This window comes from Crinia signifera, chromosome 19 (genome assembly GCF_055691185.1).
Source record: "Crinia signifera chromosome 19, ASM5569118v1, whole genome shotgun sequence".
NCBI lineage: Eukaryota > Metazoa > Chordata > Amphibia > Anura > Myobatrachidae > Crinia > Crinia signifera.
Window position 1 is genome coordinate 35,189,432 of NC_139226.1, and position 21,739 is coordinate 35,211,170.

General features: G+C 47.0%; 1 protein-coding gene and 1 long non-coding RNA gene across 3 annotated transcripts in view; one reads left to right on the top strand and one right to left on the bottom strand.

The window, feature by feature from the left end:
- LOC146041787 (uncharacterized) overlaps positions 1–21,739 on the top strand; it is a 70,937-nt gene that overhangs the window by 31,201 nt on the left and 17,997 nt on the right. The gene's annotated exons all lie outside the window — the stretch shown is intronic.
- The window catches only part of LYPD3 (LY6/PLAUR domain containing 3), a 70,411-nt gene continuing 62,248 nt past the window's right edge, over positions 13,577–21,739 (bottom strand). The window contains exons 4-5 of the mRNA XM_083161682.1: positions 15,704–15,850; positions 13,577–14,235 (exon numbers count right to left, since the gene is read on the bottom strand). Of these exons, the coding sequence (XP_083017808.1) occupies positions 13,607–14,235; positions 15,704–15,850 (776 nt within the window). The 3' untranslated portion in view covers positions 13,577–13,606. The remainder of the gene's footprint in view (positions 14,236–15,703; positions 15,851–21,739) is intronic.

Consider the following 21,739-nt stretch of genomic DNA (forward strand, 5'->3'; position numbering starts at 1 on the left):
CACTATTTCACCTGTTGTTTTCTGCCATGTTTGGTGATTACATTGGTTTTCAAACTTCTTTCACCCTGTCTGTTTGGAATATACTAAGTACTGCCAAGGTTAGCGCAGCGATGCCAACCTACAGCAAGTGTTGTTTGGCTATGCGATGTTTTAGCCGTTTGTTGTGGCGCATACACGCTGTTAATGTTAAAATGATCAATAAAGTTATTATAAAATTTCACTGTGAACAACTAATTACAGGACATGATTGGTTGTATTGTGCCATTGCTAAGATGGCGGCCTATGGCAGAGCAGCCCCTTTTTCTGATGCGGAGCTCAGGACACTGGTCTCCGTTATGGAGAGAAGGCTGGGCCGTGCGGGGCCGTTCATCACCAATAGGCAGAAGCGTAATGCTTATGCCGCGGCCCGCCGCCGCATATTCGCACGCACCCAGGTGCGGAGGAGCATCACCCAGCTGGAGCAGCGAAGGTCAGACCTCAGGAGGCGACAGCCAGATTTGCTCCAGCAAATCAGGGGCAGGATTGCTCAATGTGAGTGTTTACACAATAAATGGACATTTTTACATGATTGCTTACATGAACTTTTTTAAGTCAATAAGGTAAACTGGCTGATCATGAGTTTAACATGCCGTACATTATATGTGTGCTACTTCCTCTTTGACATGCAGTCATGTGGATATAATATGTAATTCTATAGGATTATTGATTGTGATTAATACAATGGGCCAGATGTCACATCATAACTGCCATGTTGCAGGCTGTGTTTGATAAAAGTCAGTAAGGAGCTGATTGGCTGGACATTTATCTCTACTTATCACCCTTGCATTTATTGCTTGTTAAGGCTTAATACATCTGCCCCAATGACCCCTAATTGGCACTAATGTTTCTTTTCTCCAACACAGCACGGGATCGAGCACGACAGGCCCGGGAGGAGGCAGAGGCGGGGCAGGCCCGGGAGGAGGTGACGGAGGAGATGGTGGAGGAGGTGGTGCCGGAGGAAGTGGAGGCGGAGGAGGTGCCGGAGGAAGTGGAGGAGGTGGCGGAGGAAGTGGAGGAAGTGGAGGAGGAGGTGGTGGCGGTGGAGGAGGCCAGGGATGAAGTGGAGGAGGTGGAGCCGGAGGAGGAGGAGGCCTGTGAGGTGGTGCAGGTGGAAGAAAGTGGTATGTATACATAATGCATCATTATTCATTTTTTAGACTACTATTTGCTATGTAGCACTGGTGATTCAATTGTGTTTTACAATAGTATAAAGTCATAAAACAAACTAGGTACCAACAGACACACTTAGGGGTTAGATAGGGTGTCAAAGTCATCCCTTTCATCCTGGACACATGTTAATTACACAGGTTCTGGGGATGGCTTTCAGCTAGATTTTAACTGCCACTGAACCTGTGTACTTAATCTGTATCCTGGATTAAAGGGATGTCATGCTCATCTAAGGGTTACATGTGTCTGCTGCAAGCGTACAATCTGTAGCCTCATATAGGTGAATAGAGTTTACAGTTGATTGATATTTCTAAACTAGATTAAGTATGGCATAAATGGAGTATGGACAGGCGTGGCTTAGAATGGAGTCACAAGTGGTCAGTGCCCCTGGGCCCTCCTCTAGCTAGCCACCCCCTGTGGTTTGCATGTTTTTTTGCAAACATAATTGTTGGTTGATTTTGTCTTAATAATGATTTTGTGCATGGGAGTGGGTTAGTGCTGCAGCTTCACCTACCTGGCATTATGACAATGATTTATGGAGCAGACCATCAGCAGCCAAGCCATCCATGATTGCACAAATGTACTGTGCATTCCTGAGAGTTGACTAAGTCCCATGCCACATTGCATCAGAGAACAGACACTGAGCGGTTTTTAAAGAGTTGTTATTGGTGGAGCTCATTACATGCTTCTCATAGCTTAGTCATGGGTGGGTTGGGATTCAGAAGGAGCACTATGACTGTGAGGTGTTCTACAGAGTAAAGGGTAGAGGGACAAAAACAGGCTTTACATTTAGTATGTATGCATGTATGTATAGATGTATGTGTCATATATATTTATATATGTCTCTCTCTCTCTATCTCTCTCTCTCTCTCTCTCTCTCTATCTATATATATATATATATATATATATATATATATATACACACACACACCTGTCACCTTGCATTTATTAGATTTATGTATGACTATGTTAAATGTATTCATGATTATCATTACTAATTTTACCCCCTTTAACATACCCACAGATGAGCCTACCCAAGCAGATGAGGGTGTACGTGGGGCCCTCCTGAGACTCAGGGAACACCTGCACCTGGTCCTGGCCGATCTGCAGGACCTAACTGACCTCCTGCTTTGAATTTTTTTTCCCACTTTTTTACGTTAAAATATTTTGTTTAAAAAATAAATTGTTGATTACAGTTAGAAGTTGTCTGTGTGTTTTTTTGATATTAAACAGTATATGTGTAAATTGTTTAGAATATTTGTAAGTAGCAAAAGGTACATACTGTATATAGATGTATGTTATTGTAGTCTGCAGATCCTTGCAATACACAAATGTACTATAATTGTAGAGCAATTAACATTATCCAAACAACAAAATACACACACACACACACACACACACACACACACACACACACACACACACACACACACTGTGTTTATACCTGTTGTTAAGTTTCCTTTAGTATGTGTTAGTAATAATTAGCACATTGTAGAATATTGCATTTCACGTGCAATTATGATATAATATGCATACATAAAACCTAGATAAAGGGGTGACAATGAATATATAGCACTTCACATGATGTAAGGGTTAATGTCTGTTATGAATGTGGGGTACTTGTTTCCTAGCACGGCCACAACGATCATGATCGTGGGCATCGTGAGGAAAAATCGGGGGCATCGCGGCCATCGCAAGCACTAAAAAAATCGGGTGCGATGGTCGCGACGCAATGCCCGCGATTTCCTCGTAGGGAACAATGTTAAATGCCTCAATTTAGCCGCGATGCCCCCGATTTTCCATAGGAAACAATGTGAAATGGGTCAATTTACCCAATTCATCATAGGGAACAATGTTAAAAGGGCCATAAACCCCCCAAAACACCCCTGAACAGTGAAATCTCCCCCCAAAAGTATTTTACGCCACTACACGATCAACGCGAACCCGAAGCGTGGCGAGCGCAGCGAGCCCGCGAGGGGCGGCGGTACACGTCCTCCGACCTTTTCATACCCCCACTATCCACTAGGGCGTGGAGTTGAGAATAGAATAGTGTGGCGAGCCCGAAGCGTGGCGAGCGGACGCGGATACCTGTGAAGGCCGCGAAGGGACGCGTTTACCTGTGAAGGTATCTGCGTCCCCTCGCGGGGCTCGCTACGCTCGCCACGCTTCGGGCTCGGTGGCTCGCTACGCTCGCCACACTATTCTATTCTCAACTCCACGCCCTAGTGGATAGTGGGGGTATGAAAAGGTCGGAGGACGCGTACCGCCGCCCCTCGCGGGCTCGCTGCGCTCGCCACGCTTCGGGTTCGCGTTGATCGTGGGGTGGCGTAAAGTACTTTTGGGGGGACATTTCATTGTTCTGGGGTGTTTTTGGGGCTTTCTGGCCCATTTACCATTGTTCCCTATGATGATTTGGTGAAATTGAGGTATTTAACATTGTTCCCTATGAGAAATCGGGGGCGTCGCGGGTACATTGAGCCATTTAACATTGTTTCCTATGGGGAAATCGTGGGCATCGCGTCTGGACCATTTAAGGGTTTTTTAGCCGCATACGACGCGACCGACTATTTTCAATGCATTTCAATGGGAAAATCGGGGGCATCGCGTCGGTCGCGTCGTATACCACTAAAAATGACACACGATGGCCGCGATTGTGGCCGTGCTAGGAAACAAGTACCGAATGTGGTAGTAATGTATTTAAGTATCTATTAGGATTTAATTTATTTCAATTCCAGACAAACACTTTTTAATGAGGTTGCCTAATTGCATAAGTGGGTCATGTGACCAATTTCGGAGTTCAGATAATAGTGGTGAGTTTTGCGAAAATACACTGCATCGGTGCGTACGGGCAGGTTCCCGTCCGTTCTGACGCGGTAAGACCGTGCAAACGCTGTAAGACCGTGCCGAATATGTGTGTGTCCACCGCACACGCAAGGTTTGGATGTCGTCCGTAAACACTCCCTGTTCTTCTAGTGGGAGTCCGTCCGTATGGGGAGGTCCGGTGGGCGTTTCTTCGTACGATGTCCGCACAGCATGGCGTGCGGACCGCTCCAAAAGAATTCGGAAATTTACGCACCAACCTGAATAACCTCCATAGTATTGTCATGAGCCCAGACAAAAAGGAAAATGTTACTTTATGGGGCAAATTGGTCTTTATACAGCTAATGAGCACTGATAAGGATGTAAAGTGATGACCATATTTTGATTTAATTTCTGGTACACGAGGAGACTTGATTTCCTATTGTATGATTCCAATTGTATTTCACCATTGTTGCACTGGATGGCGCCATCTCCTCACTTGTCCTATATAGCTCTGAATCTGCAATACTGAATGGTGCTTTATCCTGAACCACAGCAACCTCCTGAATCAATAGAAAACTTGTGGTCAGCACACTCTTGTTTTTGGGGCCCCCATATCTCCCCCATAGGTACAGGTTGGTCACTCATGAGCTCATCCGCTTGTGCCTCATCTTCGCTACCAGGGCCGGACTGGGACCAGAAATCGGCCCTGGCATTTTGAGCACACAGGCCCATGCACAGTAGGAGGGACCCTTGCGCTGCAAAGAGGGGGTGTGGTCTCATGAAAAGGAGGCGTGGCTTCACAAATAGGAGGCATTACACATTATGGAACACAGCGTAATGCCCATCTGCTTCCTATGTCTAAGTAGGGTGTCACTTGTGGGGTAATTGGTAATGTCTTTCTGCATGCAGATTAGAGTTTTGAGCTCTTAGAACTAGGAGGGAGACTAGGCAGGCTTCAGGCGATTCATGGGAACCCCTTTACAATCTCATAGGCATTCTGCCTATGTCCTCTCCTGTTACAAATAGTCGTGTGCTCAGTGTCAATGTTGCCCATAGATTAACCTGCGGTGTCCCGCTCCGTATCTTGAGTGGTGTGTGGTTAGGTTTGTCACAACTCACTGTTTTGTGCTGCGTCCGGTCTCTGCGTTGCGTAGTTTTGCCTCCGTACTCACAGTCCAGATCGCGTCTCTCCCCGGGTGCCAGACAGCGGGTCCCCTGCAGATTGTCTTCAACTGTGACGTCACTGCACTGGTTCCCCCTGTTCTCGCGGGGGGGGGGGGAGCTGTGCGGTGCACAGGACTTGAGGCAACAGGGTGGGCTCAGCGATACTGCAGAAAGTTCTCAGAGCTTTCTGCACAAAGCGGCCCACAAGGCCATCGTGCCAGATGGCCAGTCCGGCCCTGTTCGTCACCCCCTGTATCTCTCATCCTCATTCCCCCTGAGTCTCTCACCATCATCTAATCCCTTGGTTATCACAACCGCACACTGCACCCCCTTGTCTCTCACCCTCACCCCCCCTTGTCTCTCATCCTCAATCCCCCTGTGTCTCTCAGTCTCATCCAACCCCACTGTGTCTCTCACCCGCATCTCCTGTGTGTCTCTCAGTCTCATCCAACCTCACCATGGCCCTTATTCTGATCGGTGCGGCCGGATCCGAATATGCGGCCAGGACCGTGCGTCCTAAACCCCGCCTTCCATACAGATCGCCAACTCCGTCCGAACGCGGTAAGAAGCTGTCCGAACGGACCGCACCTGTATTTCTCATGAATACACCTCCTCCATCTCAGGGAACCTCCCCCATCATTCGATGGTCGCAGACCATGCAATGGCTAATGCAAGAAGCTTAGTGAGTAAAATCGGGGAGCTTGAAACGGTGATCAGTAGGGATGACTACGACATCATTGGTATAACAGAAACATGGTGTAATGAGTCGCATGACTGGGCATTAAACATGGAGGGATATACACTCTACAGGAAAGACAGGGAAAATAGAAGGGGCGGGGGTGTGTGCCTATATGTAAATAATAACTTAACATCATGTGAGAAAAATATGAGCACAGACCTGGAAGACGACAACTCGGAGACAGTGTGGGCAGAGATAACCGACAATAATAAGAAACCAAAAAACAAATTTATAATAGGGGTATGCTATAGACCACCAAATATAAATGAAAGGGAAGAGTCTCTTCTTTTAAACCAAATCAAACAAGCATCAAATCAGGGTCAGGTATTAATTATGGGGGATTTTAATTTACCCGACATTGATTGGGAAAACGAAACAGGTAAATCAGCAAGAAGCAATGGGTTCTTAAGCTTACTTAAAGACCAGTTTATTACACAAAAGGTAGAAACTCCAACTCGTGATGAGGCGCTCTTGGACTTAGTATTAACAAATAACACAGACTTAGTTTCAAACACAAAAGTAATTGAACAATTAGGGAATAGTGATCACAATATGGTTTCACTGGAAATCAACTTCAGTAAATTACATCAAAAAGGATCTGCAAAAATACTAAACTTCAGAAAAGCGAACTTTGAATTATTCAGGGAAGCCCTAACAGGAATTGGGTGGGAAACGGTTATGGAGGGAAAAGATGCAGAGGAAATGTGGGATACTCTAAAAAAGGTGCTTGATTCACTAACTATTGAATACATTCCTAAAGTAACTAAAGGTAAATTCAACAAAAAAAAGCCACCATGGTTGGACAAAGAAGTAAGGTCAGCTATCAACAATAAAACCAGAGCCTTTAAATTCTATAAAAATAACTTGAATGAGGAGGTGTTCGCAAAATACAAAGAATCAAACAAAACTTGTAAAGGGGTAATCAAAGCAGCTAAAATATTATATGAAGAGTGCATAGCCACTGAAAGCAAAACCAACCCAAAGAAGTTTTTTAAATACATAAATAGTAAACGTTTAATTAAGGAAAACATAGGCCCACTAACTGATACTAGTGGAAAAAGTGTTACTGAGGACAAGGGAAAAGCAAAACTGTTAAATGAGTTCTTCTCATCAGTATTTACTAAGGGAGAGCAGACTGTGGAACGAACATTTACCACAAACGGGACAAATAAGCCAGATCTCATTGTGGATTTCACGCCGAAGGAAATAATACTGAGGCTAAGCAAACTCAAAACAAATAAGTCACCAGGGCCAGATGGGATTCATCCGAGGGTATTAATGGAATTAAGGGATGAACTAGCTACCCCCCTACATTATATCTTTAGCAAGTCACTATCGTCAGGTATAGTACCAAAAGATTGGAGAATAGCAGAGGTAGTGCCAATATTCAAAAAAGGAAAAAAGGAAGATCCAGCTAATTACAGACCCGTTAGTTTAACATCAATTGTGGGTAAACTATTTGAAGGATTTTTAAGGGATGGTATCCAGGAATATTTAGATCATCACCGTCTACTCAGTACTAACCAACATGGGTTCGTGAAAAATCGTTCATGCCAAACTAATCTACTAGGGTTCTATGAAGAGGTTAGCAAAAACCTCGATAATGGAAATGCTGTAGATGTGATTTTCCTAGATTTCGCTAAAGCATTTGATACTGTCCCACACAAGAGATTGATTAATAAAATGGAGAACCTAGGATTGGGTGAAAATATCTGCAGATGGGTAGGGAATTGGCTATGTAATAGAGAACAAAGAGTGGTTGTGAATGGTGCCGTATCAGATATGATACCGGTACTAAGTGGAGTGCCCCAGGGTTCGGTTTTGGGGCCCATTTTGTTTAATATTTTTATTAACGATATTGGGATAGGGTTACTCAGCAATGTATCCATCTTTGCGGACGATACAAAACTTAGCAAAGTCATAAAATCACCAGAAGATGTCACCATGCTTCAAAATGATCTTGCAATTCTAGATGAGTGGGCAAAAAAATGGAAGATGAGGTTCAATGTAGATAAATGTAAGGTTATGCACCTTGGGAGACACAACCAGTGTGCAAGTTACAACCTTAGCGGAGAGGAACTGGGTAATTCCATACTTGAAAAGGATCTAGGAGTCCAAATAGACAGCAATCTAGGATGTAGTGCCCATTGTAATGTAGCTACAAAAAAGGCCAACAAAATTCTGGCATGTATTAAGAGGGGAATGGAAACTAGGGACTCAAGGGTAATTATGCCACTATATAAAGCATTGGTGAGACCTCACCTAGAGTACGGAGTACAGTTCTGGGCCCCACACTATAAAAAGGACATAATAGAATTAGAAAAAGTCCAAAGGCGAGCAACAAAGCTTATTAGAGGAATGGAGAATTTAAGCTACGGGGAGAGATTAAGCAATTTGGGACTATTTACATTAGAAAAGAGACGTTTAAGGGGGGACATGCTCAACATGTACAAGTATATCAAGGGCCAATATAAGGAACTGTCACACACCCTATTTTCTACTAGAAAGGAATCTAGGACGCGAGGGCATGAGTATAGATTAGAAGAAAAAAGATTTCATTCAGCTAGTAGAAAGAATTTCTTTACGGTCAGAACAGTCAAACTCTGGAACTCTCTTCCCAGAGAGGTGGTAACGGCTGGCTCATTAAATGCGTTCAAGGCAAAGTTGGACAAACATTTACTGGAGAAAAACATCCATGGGTACAAATAAGAAATATAATTTGTCTGTAAAATACCAGAACCTACCAAATCAGCAATGGATATCTATACCAGGTTGAACTAGATGGACGCAAGTCTTTTTTCAGCCTTACCTACTATGTAACTATGTAACCATCGAATGCAGGACCAGGTGGCCAGGCAGCTCCCGCAACCTCAGACCACATGGGCATTTCTCCGTGCAAAAGCAGGGATCTGGGCGGGCAGCTGACATCCGGCAATGTCATATGTCTGCCCCCTACACGTGCGTCATGGCCGCATTACCATACGTACTCCCAGCGTTTGCATGGGAACGCCCATGAAACACGGGGTGTAAACACATACAAACAGCCCTTCACACCCCTCTCCACCCCCTGTTCGTAGTGTACACATTTCATGCGGAATGTGGCCGTGCGTCCTGCTCGCACATGCGCAGAGACGCCTCTGCACATGCACAGACACAAAACATTGGCGGCTCGAACGCACGCGGATATTACCGCACCAACCAGAATAAGGGCCCATGTCTCTCACCCTCATACCCACTGGGTCTCTCAATCTCATCCAACCCCACTGTGTCTCTCACCCTCATTCCCCATGTGTCATTTACCCTCATAGACCCATCGCTCACCCTCATCTGCAGTCTCATCCAAACCCCACTGCGTCTCTGTTAGGGATGGCCATCGACCATCGATGATTCGAAATCATCGATGGTTCGAGGCCGATGTCGAATACTTTTGCCATCGATGGGGGAGAACCAGATGGTTTCCCTCCATCGATGGAACAGCAAAACGAAGTTTAGCTTTTTTTTTCTTCAGTATTTTCCGGCACCCGCGAAGCCACGCCCCCGTGTTTTGATTGGCCCACAGGCCATTCAATCAAACACAATGGCTGACCATCGATATATAAAAATATCGATGGTCATCCATTGCATAGTTTAGCACTATCGATGGCCTGTTGCAGAATTGCCATCTATGGCAACCATCGATGGCAACGATGGCCATCCCTAGTCTCTGTCTCATCCAACCCCACTGTGTCTCACCCTCATCCCCCATGTGTCTCTTAAGCTGTGTACACATGGTCATTTATCGCTGGAAATATGGTCGCTGAGAGACCATATTGCCATCAATTGGAGTGTGCAGTGGCGATAAATCGCCGGGGGTGTGCTCCCATTTTCTGTCCCCTAATGGTCGCTGGTCAGAGGAGCATGCTCCTCCGACCAGCGACTTCCCCTGCCTCTTCTCCCGGCAGTGTGTCATTTTCATCAGTGACCATCTCTTGTTGCTGATGAAAATGGGACACTGAGTAATATATTGCTCAGCAATATATTGCTGAACGATATATTGCACCATGTGCACACAGCCTAAGTCTCATCTAACCACACCATGTCTCTCGCCCTCATACCCACTGCGTCTCTCTATGTCATACAACCCCATCATGTCGTTTACCCTCATGTCCATTGTGTCTCTCAATCTCATACCCCATGTATCATTTACCCTCATAGACCCCTGTCTCTCACCCTCACCTGCAGTCTCATCCAACCCCACTGTGAGTCTAGCCCTCATTACCCATAAGTCATTTACCCTCATAGACCTCTGTCTCTCACCCTCATCTGCAGTCTCATCCAACCCCACTGTGTCTCTCACTCTTATCCCCCGTGTGTCTCTCAGTCTCATCTAACCCCACCATGTCTCTCACCCACATACCAACTCTCAATCTCTTCCAACCCCATGTCTTTCACCCTCATACCCACTGTGTCTCATAACCATGGGTCATTTACCCTCATAGATCCCTGTCTCTCACCCTCACCTGCAGTTTCACCCCACTGTGTCTCTCACCCTCATCCCCCTGTGTCTCTCAGTCTCATCCAACCTCACTATGTCTATCACCCTCATCCCCCATGTGTCTCCATCTCATCCAACCCCACCATGTCTCTCACCCTCCTACCCACTATGTCTCTCAATATCATCCAACCCTGTGTCTCCCACCCTCCTTCCCCATGTGTCATTTACCCTCATAAAGGCCTGTCTCTCCCCCTCATCTGCAATGTCTTTCGCCCTCACACCCTATGTATTTCACCTTTATCATGCCCCAGTGTCCCTCAACCTCACCTTCTACTGTATGTCCCCCAGTTTCCAAACAATTAGTTTTCATATATTGCTAGGTTGGAGGCAATCATGGTGATAGTGCCTGGACCCAGTCTCTTCTACCAAGTGCTGGTGCAATGCGCCCCAGACGGGAAGGGGGTGGGAGCCCCGGCGGGATGGGAGAATGATGCGTCGCTCCACGTGGATGGGGGGCAAGAGAGAGAGGGACTGGAGCAGCGTCGCGCTCCACGGTGGGGTGGGGTGGGGCAGCGGCGGGAGATGCGTCGCTTCTTGGGGGGAAGGAAGAGAGAGAGGTACTGGAGCAGCGTCTCGCTCCGGGGGGGGGGCTGGGAAGAGAGAGGGAGCCGCTCACCTGATCCGGGGGAGGGGTTGCTCCAAGTGGCCGCCCTCCAGTGGCCGGCGCCCTAGGCAAATGCCTATGGCTGCCTAGTGGTGGAGCCGGCCCTGCTTCTACCCCCCTCCTTCCTGGTACCCCTTTTCTTCTGCCCCCTATATAGCAGCACATAAGGCAGGGAGATAGCAGAGACAGCAGCTTAGCACAGTCTGGCACAGGGAGGTTGCTGTCACTAAGCAGTATCACTTCCAGCTCCCTTCCTGTGCTGCTGCACTCCTATATAGCATCCAGTGGTAATCAGCAGGAGAGAAGTGTTTCGTTGGGGGAGGCGATCGCCGTGATGCTCCCCCACCCATCTTGGATCTGCCACAGTTTTTATCTACAGCTACCTGGTTAATGTTATGAGCTAGTATTCAGTGGACTGACCATACCCCTTTGGTGGGTGGCCTAATTTCTATGGAGACAGACATGGGTGTGGAAAGACCGCCCGATAGTCATTAGGCCGACATCAGAATATTCCTCTTGATAAAGGGGTTGTAGCCCCGAAACGAGCCATTGAGGTCCAACAAAACTACAGTTTTAATACTTAAATTCTGCTGCTGTTTCCTGTCGCCTGTTGGAGCTGGGAACGGTGCTTGGTGTGTGTACACATATATATATATATAATATTAGGTGATTCATCATGCCCCGCAGGCGCTCTTCACACTGTCCTAATGGGCTCCGCCCCCTTAACCTGTAAACACCTTTATTGCATGAAATAATGGTTTTAGACAGGGCGCCATATAGACTTGATCGTACGGCTGCAATCAGGTCCAAACTGGGCATGCATAAGCACTATAATGTGCATGCGCATTGTACCTGCACAAAGCGGATCACCGCTGGGAGAGGGGTTTGTACGAAGAAAGCGTTCACACAGTCCTTCGCTAGGACAGTGACAGAAAGAAGGTGGATATGGGCAGAAGAAGGTGTCAGCTGACCGTTTATCACAGTCACGTACTCCATCACCCGACGTCCTGCGCTCTATCACACTGACGCACTTCCTCACCCTGGGGCGAAATTTCTATCACACTCACGCTCTCCCTCACACCACATCCTGTGTTCTATCAGACTGAAGCACTCCCTCACCCTGGGGCCTGCGTTCTATCAGACTGACATACTACCTCACCCTGGGGCCAAATTTCTACCACACTAAAGCACTCCCTCACCTCACGTCCTGCGCTCTATCACACTGGCGCACTTCCTCACCTTGCGGCCTGCGCTCTAACACACTGACACACTCCCTGTCCTTGTGGCTTGTGCTCTATCACACTGAGGCACTTCCTCACCCTGGGGCCTACGCTCTATCACTGACGCACTACCTCACCCTGCAGCCTGTGCTCTATCACACTGATACACTCGCTGACCCCGAGACCTAGGCTATATCACACTGGCGCACTCCTTCACCCTGGGGCCTGCGCTCTATCACAGTGACACACTTCTTAACCCTGCAGCCTGCGCTCTATGACACTGACGCACTCCCTCAACCTGTGGTCTGTGTTCTATCACACTGGTGCACTCCTTCACCCTGGGGCCTGCGCTCTATCACACTGACCCACTACTTCACCCGATGACCTGCACTCTATCACAGTGACGCAGTACCTAACCCTCTATCCAGCCCCTGCCCCCCCCCCCCCGCAGGCTAGTTCTGCACCTCCCTGCTAGTGCTTAACCCTCGTACCCTGCGGCCTTACCCTTCCCCTCCCCACAGCCTTACACTAACTGCCCCACATATATGCACACATACAGCACTCAGTCTACCTACAGCAGTGGTGTCAAACTCCAGCTGTTGTGGAACTACATGTCCCAGCATGCCCTGCCACAATTTTAGCAATACATTATATAAAATCTGTGGCAGGGCATACTGAGACATGTAGTTCCACAACAGCTGGAGGGCCATTAGTATGACACCACTGACCTACAATATCTGCAGAGTGCAGGGCAGACTGGCTGGGCGGGCCTGGAATACAGCAGCCTCTCCTCTCCCTCATGCTGAAAAAGAAGCAGCATCAGCAATAGCAGCCACCTGTTGCTCCGCCCCCTGGCCAAATCCCCTCTAGCCCTGCCCCCATCGGCCCATCTCAGTGGGGAGAGCCATAGGTTGGGACAGTAACAGTGACAGAGAGGGAGGAAGGCCAGTGCTGTGCTGATAGGCTATTAGCCCCATCTGTCACTCTATGACTCCGCCCAATGTTATACACACACTCACAGAGTGACAGATCTGGGCAAATATATAGGAGAAGATATGATTGAATGTTGCAGGATATATTATTTATGGTAGGTGGGGAGTGGACAGGACAGTGCCCCAAACCGGTATCTTATCTAAGGTCCCATGAGGTCTACTGTGGCTCTAAGACCAGAAGGTAAGTGAAATACCAAATTGTAAACCTCTCATTATTATGAGTCATTTAAAGCACAACATTCTGTTAATTGAGATTCTTAACAAAATATTTTTTATTTGGAAACACAAAACTAGTATTAAAAAAACACACAGTCATCGGCAGAAGCAGGAGGTGGCTGTACAGGATCATGAAAGCAAAACTACAATGAGAATAACCCAAGGTGAGTAGGTGAGGCTCGGAGCCACGTTAAACGGTTGCTCTGAAGAAGCCGGTGTGAAAGCAAATGAGGTATATGGAGCAGAGGAAGTAGTTGCAGCATAGGAAGTAGTTGCAGCAGAGGAAGTATTTGCGTCATAGGAAGTATTTGCAGCATAGGAAGTAGTTGCAGCATAGGAAGTATTTGCGGCATAGGAAGTATTTGCGGCATAGGAAGTAGTTGCAGCATAGGAAGTATTTGCGGCATAGGAAGTATTTGCGGCATAGGAAGTAACCGAAGCCATGGTGCTGTTGAGGACAGGTCCCACTCCTTCACCCCCCTTCGTGGTGCCACTTGTGGTTGCTGCCTGCGTGGTGGCCAGGTTTATCCATGGGGGCGGTACTTCCATCTCCACCATGTCCACATTGTCTTCGTTGAGGAGTAATAAGTATGGCATCTCTCCGATCTGGGTATGGTTGGAGATGTTCCTGTTGCAGAGCTTCTTTGAGCAGCAGGCCCCTTTGATTTCAAAGGTTGCGCTTCCGTAGGTTGTCGTCTGCATAGCGCAGCGATATCTCGTGGAGCAGCTCTTGATGGGAACGGCCGTCGTGTCGTTTTCTGGGCAGAAAATGAAACAGGTTCTTCTATCATATATTGCCAGCTCATGAGGGAGACTAATAAAATGACCCACTTTGGTCTGGGATAGACGTGATGACTGTGTCAGTTATACTTATGTGGAATATCGTGTTCTCCTGTAACCTGGATTTTAGTGAGCGTGTCATTTTGTTTTTCCCAACTAAACTATCCTAACATTTTTTGTCTTTGGTGTTATTACAGCATTTAGTTGGTCACATCAGTGTGTGGTATTTTACAAATCTATTTTGACTGCTTCCATACATTTCCCTTTCAAATGCAGTTTCTTTTTGCTAATCAATTGTCTCTCCATCCAAGACCATGTGTGCACAAGACCATGGGTGCGAGTACTGAGGGTGGGGGGTCATTTGGTATACTGAGGGGCACTAGCAGTTGCACAGGGGGGCATATGTACCTCTCAGCAGCGAATTCACTGGGGGACTTAGCAGTTGAATCAGGCTCCCAACTCCCCCTCAGCGCCTGTCACTGCAATTCCAAGTGTACTTAATATTGTGTAACTCCCCCCTTGTATTTCCTGTTAGCCAGCATTTTCCCACAAAATTTCAAGATTCAGAAGAAAACAGTTCTAGCCATAAGGATTCGATACAGCCATCACTTATGTTACCCATAAGTGTAATTCATACACCTATCTTTCACCAGACCAAGTCAGGTACTGTACATTATACACTCGCAATTCTTCTCTTAAACCACTCTATATCCACAAGGTGACCCCACCACTACACCACAGAGCAACACTGCAGGCAAAGGCGGATCTAAAACAAAATAACAGGGACCACCATGACAGGAGAAGGGGGGGGGGGGCAGGGCTATTTGTATGTGCCCTTGGCATGTGTGCACTCCTGGAAAAGTGGGTGTGGCCTTACAACAAGGGCATAGCCTCAAAGGAAATGCCATATCCACTAGCCTTGCCATCATTTTTATCATTTATGCTTCCTCGCCCATCTTCCCCTATGCCAGCCTCCTCACCCACTCCCCAGACATAGAGGGTGATGGAGAGCGGCAGTGGATGACAAAAAAAGGTGCCAGAGACCAATTTAGCGGGCGCCCAATCATATGAATGGGAGTTTTGAGATTTCCCACGATGAACTGCAGTGCTGATGGGTCAAATCCCGACTTATCTTATGTTCTGCCCATCTGCCCTCCAACTCAAACGTCAAACACATCTGATTTGGGCTGATTTCACCTGATTTCTCGGCCTGATCTGTTGGAATCGGGTAAAATCGGGCCCAATCTGACAAGTGTATGGGGGTCCTTAAGGAAGCACTGTCCGGCTCTGCGGCAGGTTCTAGGCACTGTACAAGCCAAGTACAAGGGTAGTTACAGAGCAGATGTAAAGGATATGTAGAATAAGGTCATGGGTGACCTCTGACATACGGCCCAGTTACAAGCTGTCATACTCATATGTGTGACATTACAATACGTTAGTATTTACCAATGGATATTGTGACATTCCCTTCGAAGCAGTGATCGTAGTCATTGTAGCAGGTCACGACAGGAGAACTGGATGGGGAACAGTCCATGCCGCTTTTTCCGATACAGCTGTAGCATTGTTCATTACTAGGCACGTACGTTATGTTACCTGCAGCACAGAGATGTACAACAGCAGAGTTATTAATGGACTACAATGCCAGGAACACATTTCCCCACATCACCAGTATAAGCTTTAAAACAGGTTTGTCAGACAAATACGTGCATAACACAAGATCCTAAATATAATATATCTATATGTAACATGGCGATCATCCGACTCAACAAGGGGTCTATGTACCAAGTCTTGGATAGAGGGAGAGAGAGATTAAGTACAAGGGGGGGAGATGCTCTAACATCCGCGCCCCCTTACCGCCGTCCATCGTCGGCTACCGCTAACATAATTATCGCATATGCTGTAACATATGCGATAATTATGACAAAAGACAGCTCTGAGAGAGCTGTCTTTTGCGGTGACCCGGTGATGAGCGGCGACTCCCCCCTCCCTCTCTTACCTGGCTAATTTTGCTGCTTCAGGGGGGCTGGCACTCCTCCTCCTCTCTGCACCCGGAAGAGCATGTACAGTGCAGGGAGGAGGAGGTCCAGGCAGCACAGCTCTGTGCTGCCCGGACACAGGTGAGGGGAGGTCGGTACGGGGCGGCAGTGGGTCACGTTAGAAGGCCATAGGCTTCTATGGGGCATCGCCAGATTTTTCTAATGATGCCCCCCGCCGCGGTATCCCGGCAGGGGATGCTTAGAGCATGCCAAAATGCGGTAAAAACCTGATAATGGGGTTTTTACCGCATTTTTAGACCCCCATAAGCCCCCCCCCCTTGTGTCTATTCATAACCAACTCACTGCAAGTTTCGTAGGGGAATACTACAGTGTCAAACCAATTTTATGTTGCTCCGGTTGGAGGTTCACACATGTGCATAGAGAGGGCTGCTGGAGGTGCACTCCGATACTCCTTGTAATAGGAAAGAGCGTTCCTTCCGGAACTAACGCAATTGAAACATGGGCCCTTATTCTGATCGGTGCGGCCGGATCTGAATATGCGGCCAGGACCGTGCGTCCGAAACCCCGCCTTCCATACGGATCGCCAACTCCGTCCGAACGCGGTAAGAAGCTGTCCGAACGAACCGCACGTGTATTTCTCCTAAATACACCTCCTCCATCTCAGGGAACCTCCCCTCCCCTGCATTCGATGGTCGCAGACCATCGAATGCAGGACCGAGTGCTCCACCAGCTCCCGCAACCTCAGACCACATGGGCATTTCTCCGTGCAAAAGCAGGGATCTGGGCGGGCAGCTGACATCCGGCAATGTCATATGTCCGCCCCCTACACGTGCATCAAGGCCGCATTACCATACGTACGCCCAGCGTTTTCATGGGAACGCCCATGAAACGCGGGGGGTAAACATATGGTAATGAGCCCAAACAGCCCTTCACGCCCCTCTCCACCCCCTGTTTGTAGTGTACACATTTCATGCGGAATTTGGACGTGCGTTCCATTCGCACATGCGCAGAGACGCCTCTGCACATGCGCAGACACAAAACATCGGCGGCACGAACGCACGCGGACATTACCGCACCAACCAGAATAAGGGCCGTGGTGCCAGTTACAGCTATGGCAGGACCAGTGAGCCTTACATCAGTAGGGAAATTGATGGAAACACTCTTAAAACAAAGAGTTGTAGAATATCTCAAAACCAGCAATTCCAGGATCCGAAACAGCATGGGTTTACTGGGGGAAGATCATGTCAAACAAATCTTATTGACTTTTTTGACAGGGGACTAAAGTAATAGATCAAGGTGGGGCTGTAGATGTATCTTATCCATAGGTGCCGATTCTGTGGGTGCTCAAGGGCCCGAGCACCCACAGGAATTAATGAGCACCCACGTGCCCGTAACTCCAGAGTCCCAACAGGCTTGAGCACCCACCAGCAAAAACATAAATCGGCACCTCTGATCTTATCTAGACTTTAGTAAGGCTTTTGACACTGTCCCACATCGCAGACTGTTAAATAAACTTGAAAGCTTGGGATTGGATTCTAAGATAGTTGAATGGATAAGAGTGTGGTTGCAGGACAGAAAACAGAGAGTTGTAGTAAACGGAGTACAGTCAAAGGAGGGAAAGGTTACAAGTGGAGTACCCCAGGGATCTGTACTTGGACCAGTGCTTTTAAATGTCTTTATTGGTGATATGGCAAATGGAATTGAGAGTAATATGTGCCTTTTTGCAGATGACACAAAGATATGCAACAAAGTAGACACACCAGGAGGGGTAAAACAAATGATTGATGATCTAGGTAGATTAGAGGAATGGTCAAGAGCGTGGAAACTACAGTTTAATGCCAAAAAATGCAAAATCATGCACTTGGGTCTCAAAAATCCAAAGAATAAATATAGTATAAATGGCACTATAATGGAAACTACTGAGGAAGAGAGGGATCTAGGTGTCACTATTTCAGTGGACTTAAAGGCAAGTAGGCAATGTAACAGCAATGAAGAAGGCAAGTCAGATGCTTGGTTGCATAGGGAGAGGTATCAGCAGTAGAAAGAAAGAAGTAATAATACCACTGTATAGGTCATTGGTACAACCTCACCTAGAGTATTGTGTTCAGTTCTGGAGGCCTTATCTCCAGAAGGATATAAATAAATTAGAGACTGTACAAAGAGGGGCAACTAAAATGGTGCATGGTCTACATCACAAAACGTACCAGGAAAGACTAAAAGATCTCAACATGTATAGTTCAGAGCAGAGAAGGGAAAGGGGGGAAATGAAAGAAACTTTCAAATATATCAAGGGTTTTAACAAGGTACAGGTGGGAGACATTCTTCACAGGAAGAGGAGCAACAGAACACGAGGACATGCACTGACACTAGAGGGAGAAAGATTCAGGGGAAATGTGAGGAAGAATTACTTCACAGAAAGAGTAGTACGTAAGTGGAATAGCCTCCCATCAGCGGTGGTAGAGGCAAATACAGTAGTGCAATTTAAACATGCTTGGGATAGGCATATCGATATCCTTACAAAAAAATAAGGATCAAATATGGTTTGAGGTAACATGTTTAAAAAGGGGGCAGACTAGATGGGCCAAGTAGTTCTTATCTGCCGTCACATTCTATGTTTCTAGGGCAGCCAGATTGGGGGGATTTATCAATGTAAAGTACTTCTAAATATCTTTTTTTTTTAATATATAAACGTTTTATTGAATTTTTAGTGAGGGAAGTATTGTACAACAAACAATGATATCATCTCCCTGTGTGGACAAGTGTACATATAATATGATACAAGTGATTAGATAGCATTAAGACCTTGATATAATAGTCAGGTAATTTTGAGCAGTGATAGTAATCTTAAGAGATCTGGGGCGAAATGTAATAGGGTGGGATTTTTAGACTTTTGCGATATTTGGTCCAAAACTGCCAAAATCGCAATTTTTCTAAAAATCCCACATGTAATAGGGTGCGATTCGCGGGAAAAAGCGCATTTTTTCCCGTGAATTTGCACATTTAAAAGATGCGATTTTCAGTCACACTGAAAATCACATCCAGATGTTTTCCCATAGGAAACTATAGAACTCGCATATGTAATAGGATGCGAGTTCTAAAGTCGCATATGGGCTCTTTTCCCGAAAAGCGCATAAAAAATAGACCAGCTTCTTGCTGGCGATTTTTACAGAAACATGCACAGATCATTGAGATCTGTGCATGCTTCGGTTGTAAAAAAAAGAGTTAAAACAAAAATTAAAAAGAAAGTCGGCTCCTGATTGGCCAGAAATCATTCTGAATACAGACGCCGAGGAAGAAACATCTCTGCGCATGTAGAGCAGAGATGTTTCTTCCTCGGCGTCTCTAGTTAGAATGATTTCTGGCCAATCAGGAGTCGACTTTCTCGCTCCTGATTGGCCAGAAATCATTCTGACTAGAGATGCAGAGGAGGAAACATCTCTGCGCCTGTCAAAGTCCTGCGAGCCGTGTACCAGATGGGAGCAGCGCTGCCACCGGAGAGGATGCCGAGGTCGTCGCCGGGGACCAGGTGAGTAGGATTTCCTTCCTTAGGTACCCCTGGGGACTACCTCGGATCCTGGACCCCGGATTCTTCAGCCCAGGAGCCCCGGAACCCCAGGAACCAGGACCAAGGCCCCCGGAACCGGACTCTTCTGCCCTGGAGCCCCGGAGCCCGGACCCAGGATCCAGGGACTGACCTACGGGCTCAAGGTAGGTAAGTATCAGTGTGTGTGTTATGTGTGTATTAAACTTTTATTTTTCAGTGTGTCAGTGTGTTTTCTTTAACTATTTTTTGTACTTTAGAACTACAAGTGCCAGCGGGCCCTTTAATGCCCCGCATGCTGGGACTTGTGGTTCTCCAAGTCCCAGCATGCGGGGTAGGCTTGCTGGGACTCATAGTTCGCCAGTAGAAAACAATAGTTTTTATTCTTTTTTTTACTCATTCCATCAGCCCGATGCCCACCGCCCAGGGGCATCGGGGACAGCCCCGGACTATCAGCATGGGCTGGTAAGTCCTGGAGGGGGGGGACCCCTTCATTTGGGGGGGTCCCCACTTCCCCAGGACCCCTGCCCATGCTGACCAGCCAGGGGTTTAATGCTTTGGCCGGGGGAGCTTATATAATAAGTGTCCCCCGGCTGTGGCATTACCCTGCTGGCTGGTTGTGTCCGGTGCTGGTTCTTAAAATACAGGGGACCCCTAGTCATTTTGTCCCCCGTATTTTGGGAACCAGCGCCGGACCTTGAGCCTGGTGCTGGTTTTATAAAATCCAGGGAACCCCAACTTGATTGTTCCTTTGATTTTATGATACCAGCACCGGCTTTTTGAGCCCGGGGCTGGTTATGATTAGGGGGGGGGGACCGCACGCCGTTTAAAAAAATAATAATTTTAAAACCAAAATCGCATATATGAAAATGCGCACATTTTCATGACTTTAAATCGCCCGAAATCACGGCAAATCGCATTTTTTGTCGCTAATTCGCATCTCATTACATATGCGATTTAGCGTAAAAAAACGCGATTTTTAAAGGTGCGATTTCTGGCGAGTTTGGAACTCGTCCAAAAATCGCACCCTATTACATTTCGCCCCTGGTGTTGCTGCATTGCTTGAATACAGTATTAGATTTTATGCTGACTTTCTTTTGTATTTTTTTTTAAATATTATTTTTCTTTATTGAAGCATGACATACAGTAAATGTACAATATAAATGTTTTCCCATTGTGTGGGGCACAACCTGTAGTTATCTAAATATCATTTTAAGGGAAGCACCGAAACTACAGTGACCAATACCAGGCCATGTGTTCAATTATGGGACTCGAGATTCAAAAATCATCAATCTGGGGTTTGGCCTCCTGATAGCGGAGTAGGCGGGAAGACATGAGGGACATACAATGGTGTGCGGGTGGGGGGGAGGGGGTGGCGGCTGACGCAGCTTAGAGGACGGGAGGCTGCTGAGCTGGCAGTAGGTGCCGACGGATGCAGTGGAGGGGTGCGCTTGGTTGCATCACTCCTCTAGCCTCTACGCAGCAGGTGGAGGACCCGATTTTCGAGATCCTCCCAGCCATTTCGAGAGGGTAAGTACTGTATGTATGGAATGATGTCATCACACAAGAATAAGATGTTCCCAAACCTATCTATACCGGTGACACTACCTCAGTGTCACCCTCACCCAGAGGATTTCTGTATGCAGGTGTGTTGTCAAACGTGTATTATTATCATCTTTTATGTATGAATTGCCATAAGCGTTTAGCAGCAATACAAAGGGAACAGAACAAACAAGATGCAGTATGTGCAGACTGATACAAACAAGTTTATGACTTTACCCAAGTACATTATTACAGAGTGCAATTAGCTTAATTGTGTAGAGGTGAGGGCCCTGCTGGCACATGCTCCCCAGCTAGAGGGGCTCTGGGTAAGCAGAGGAGGGGGAACGGGGAATGCAGGGTTAGGAGGGGGTGGCAGGGAAGAGTGAAATATCTAGTTTCAAG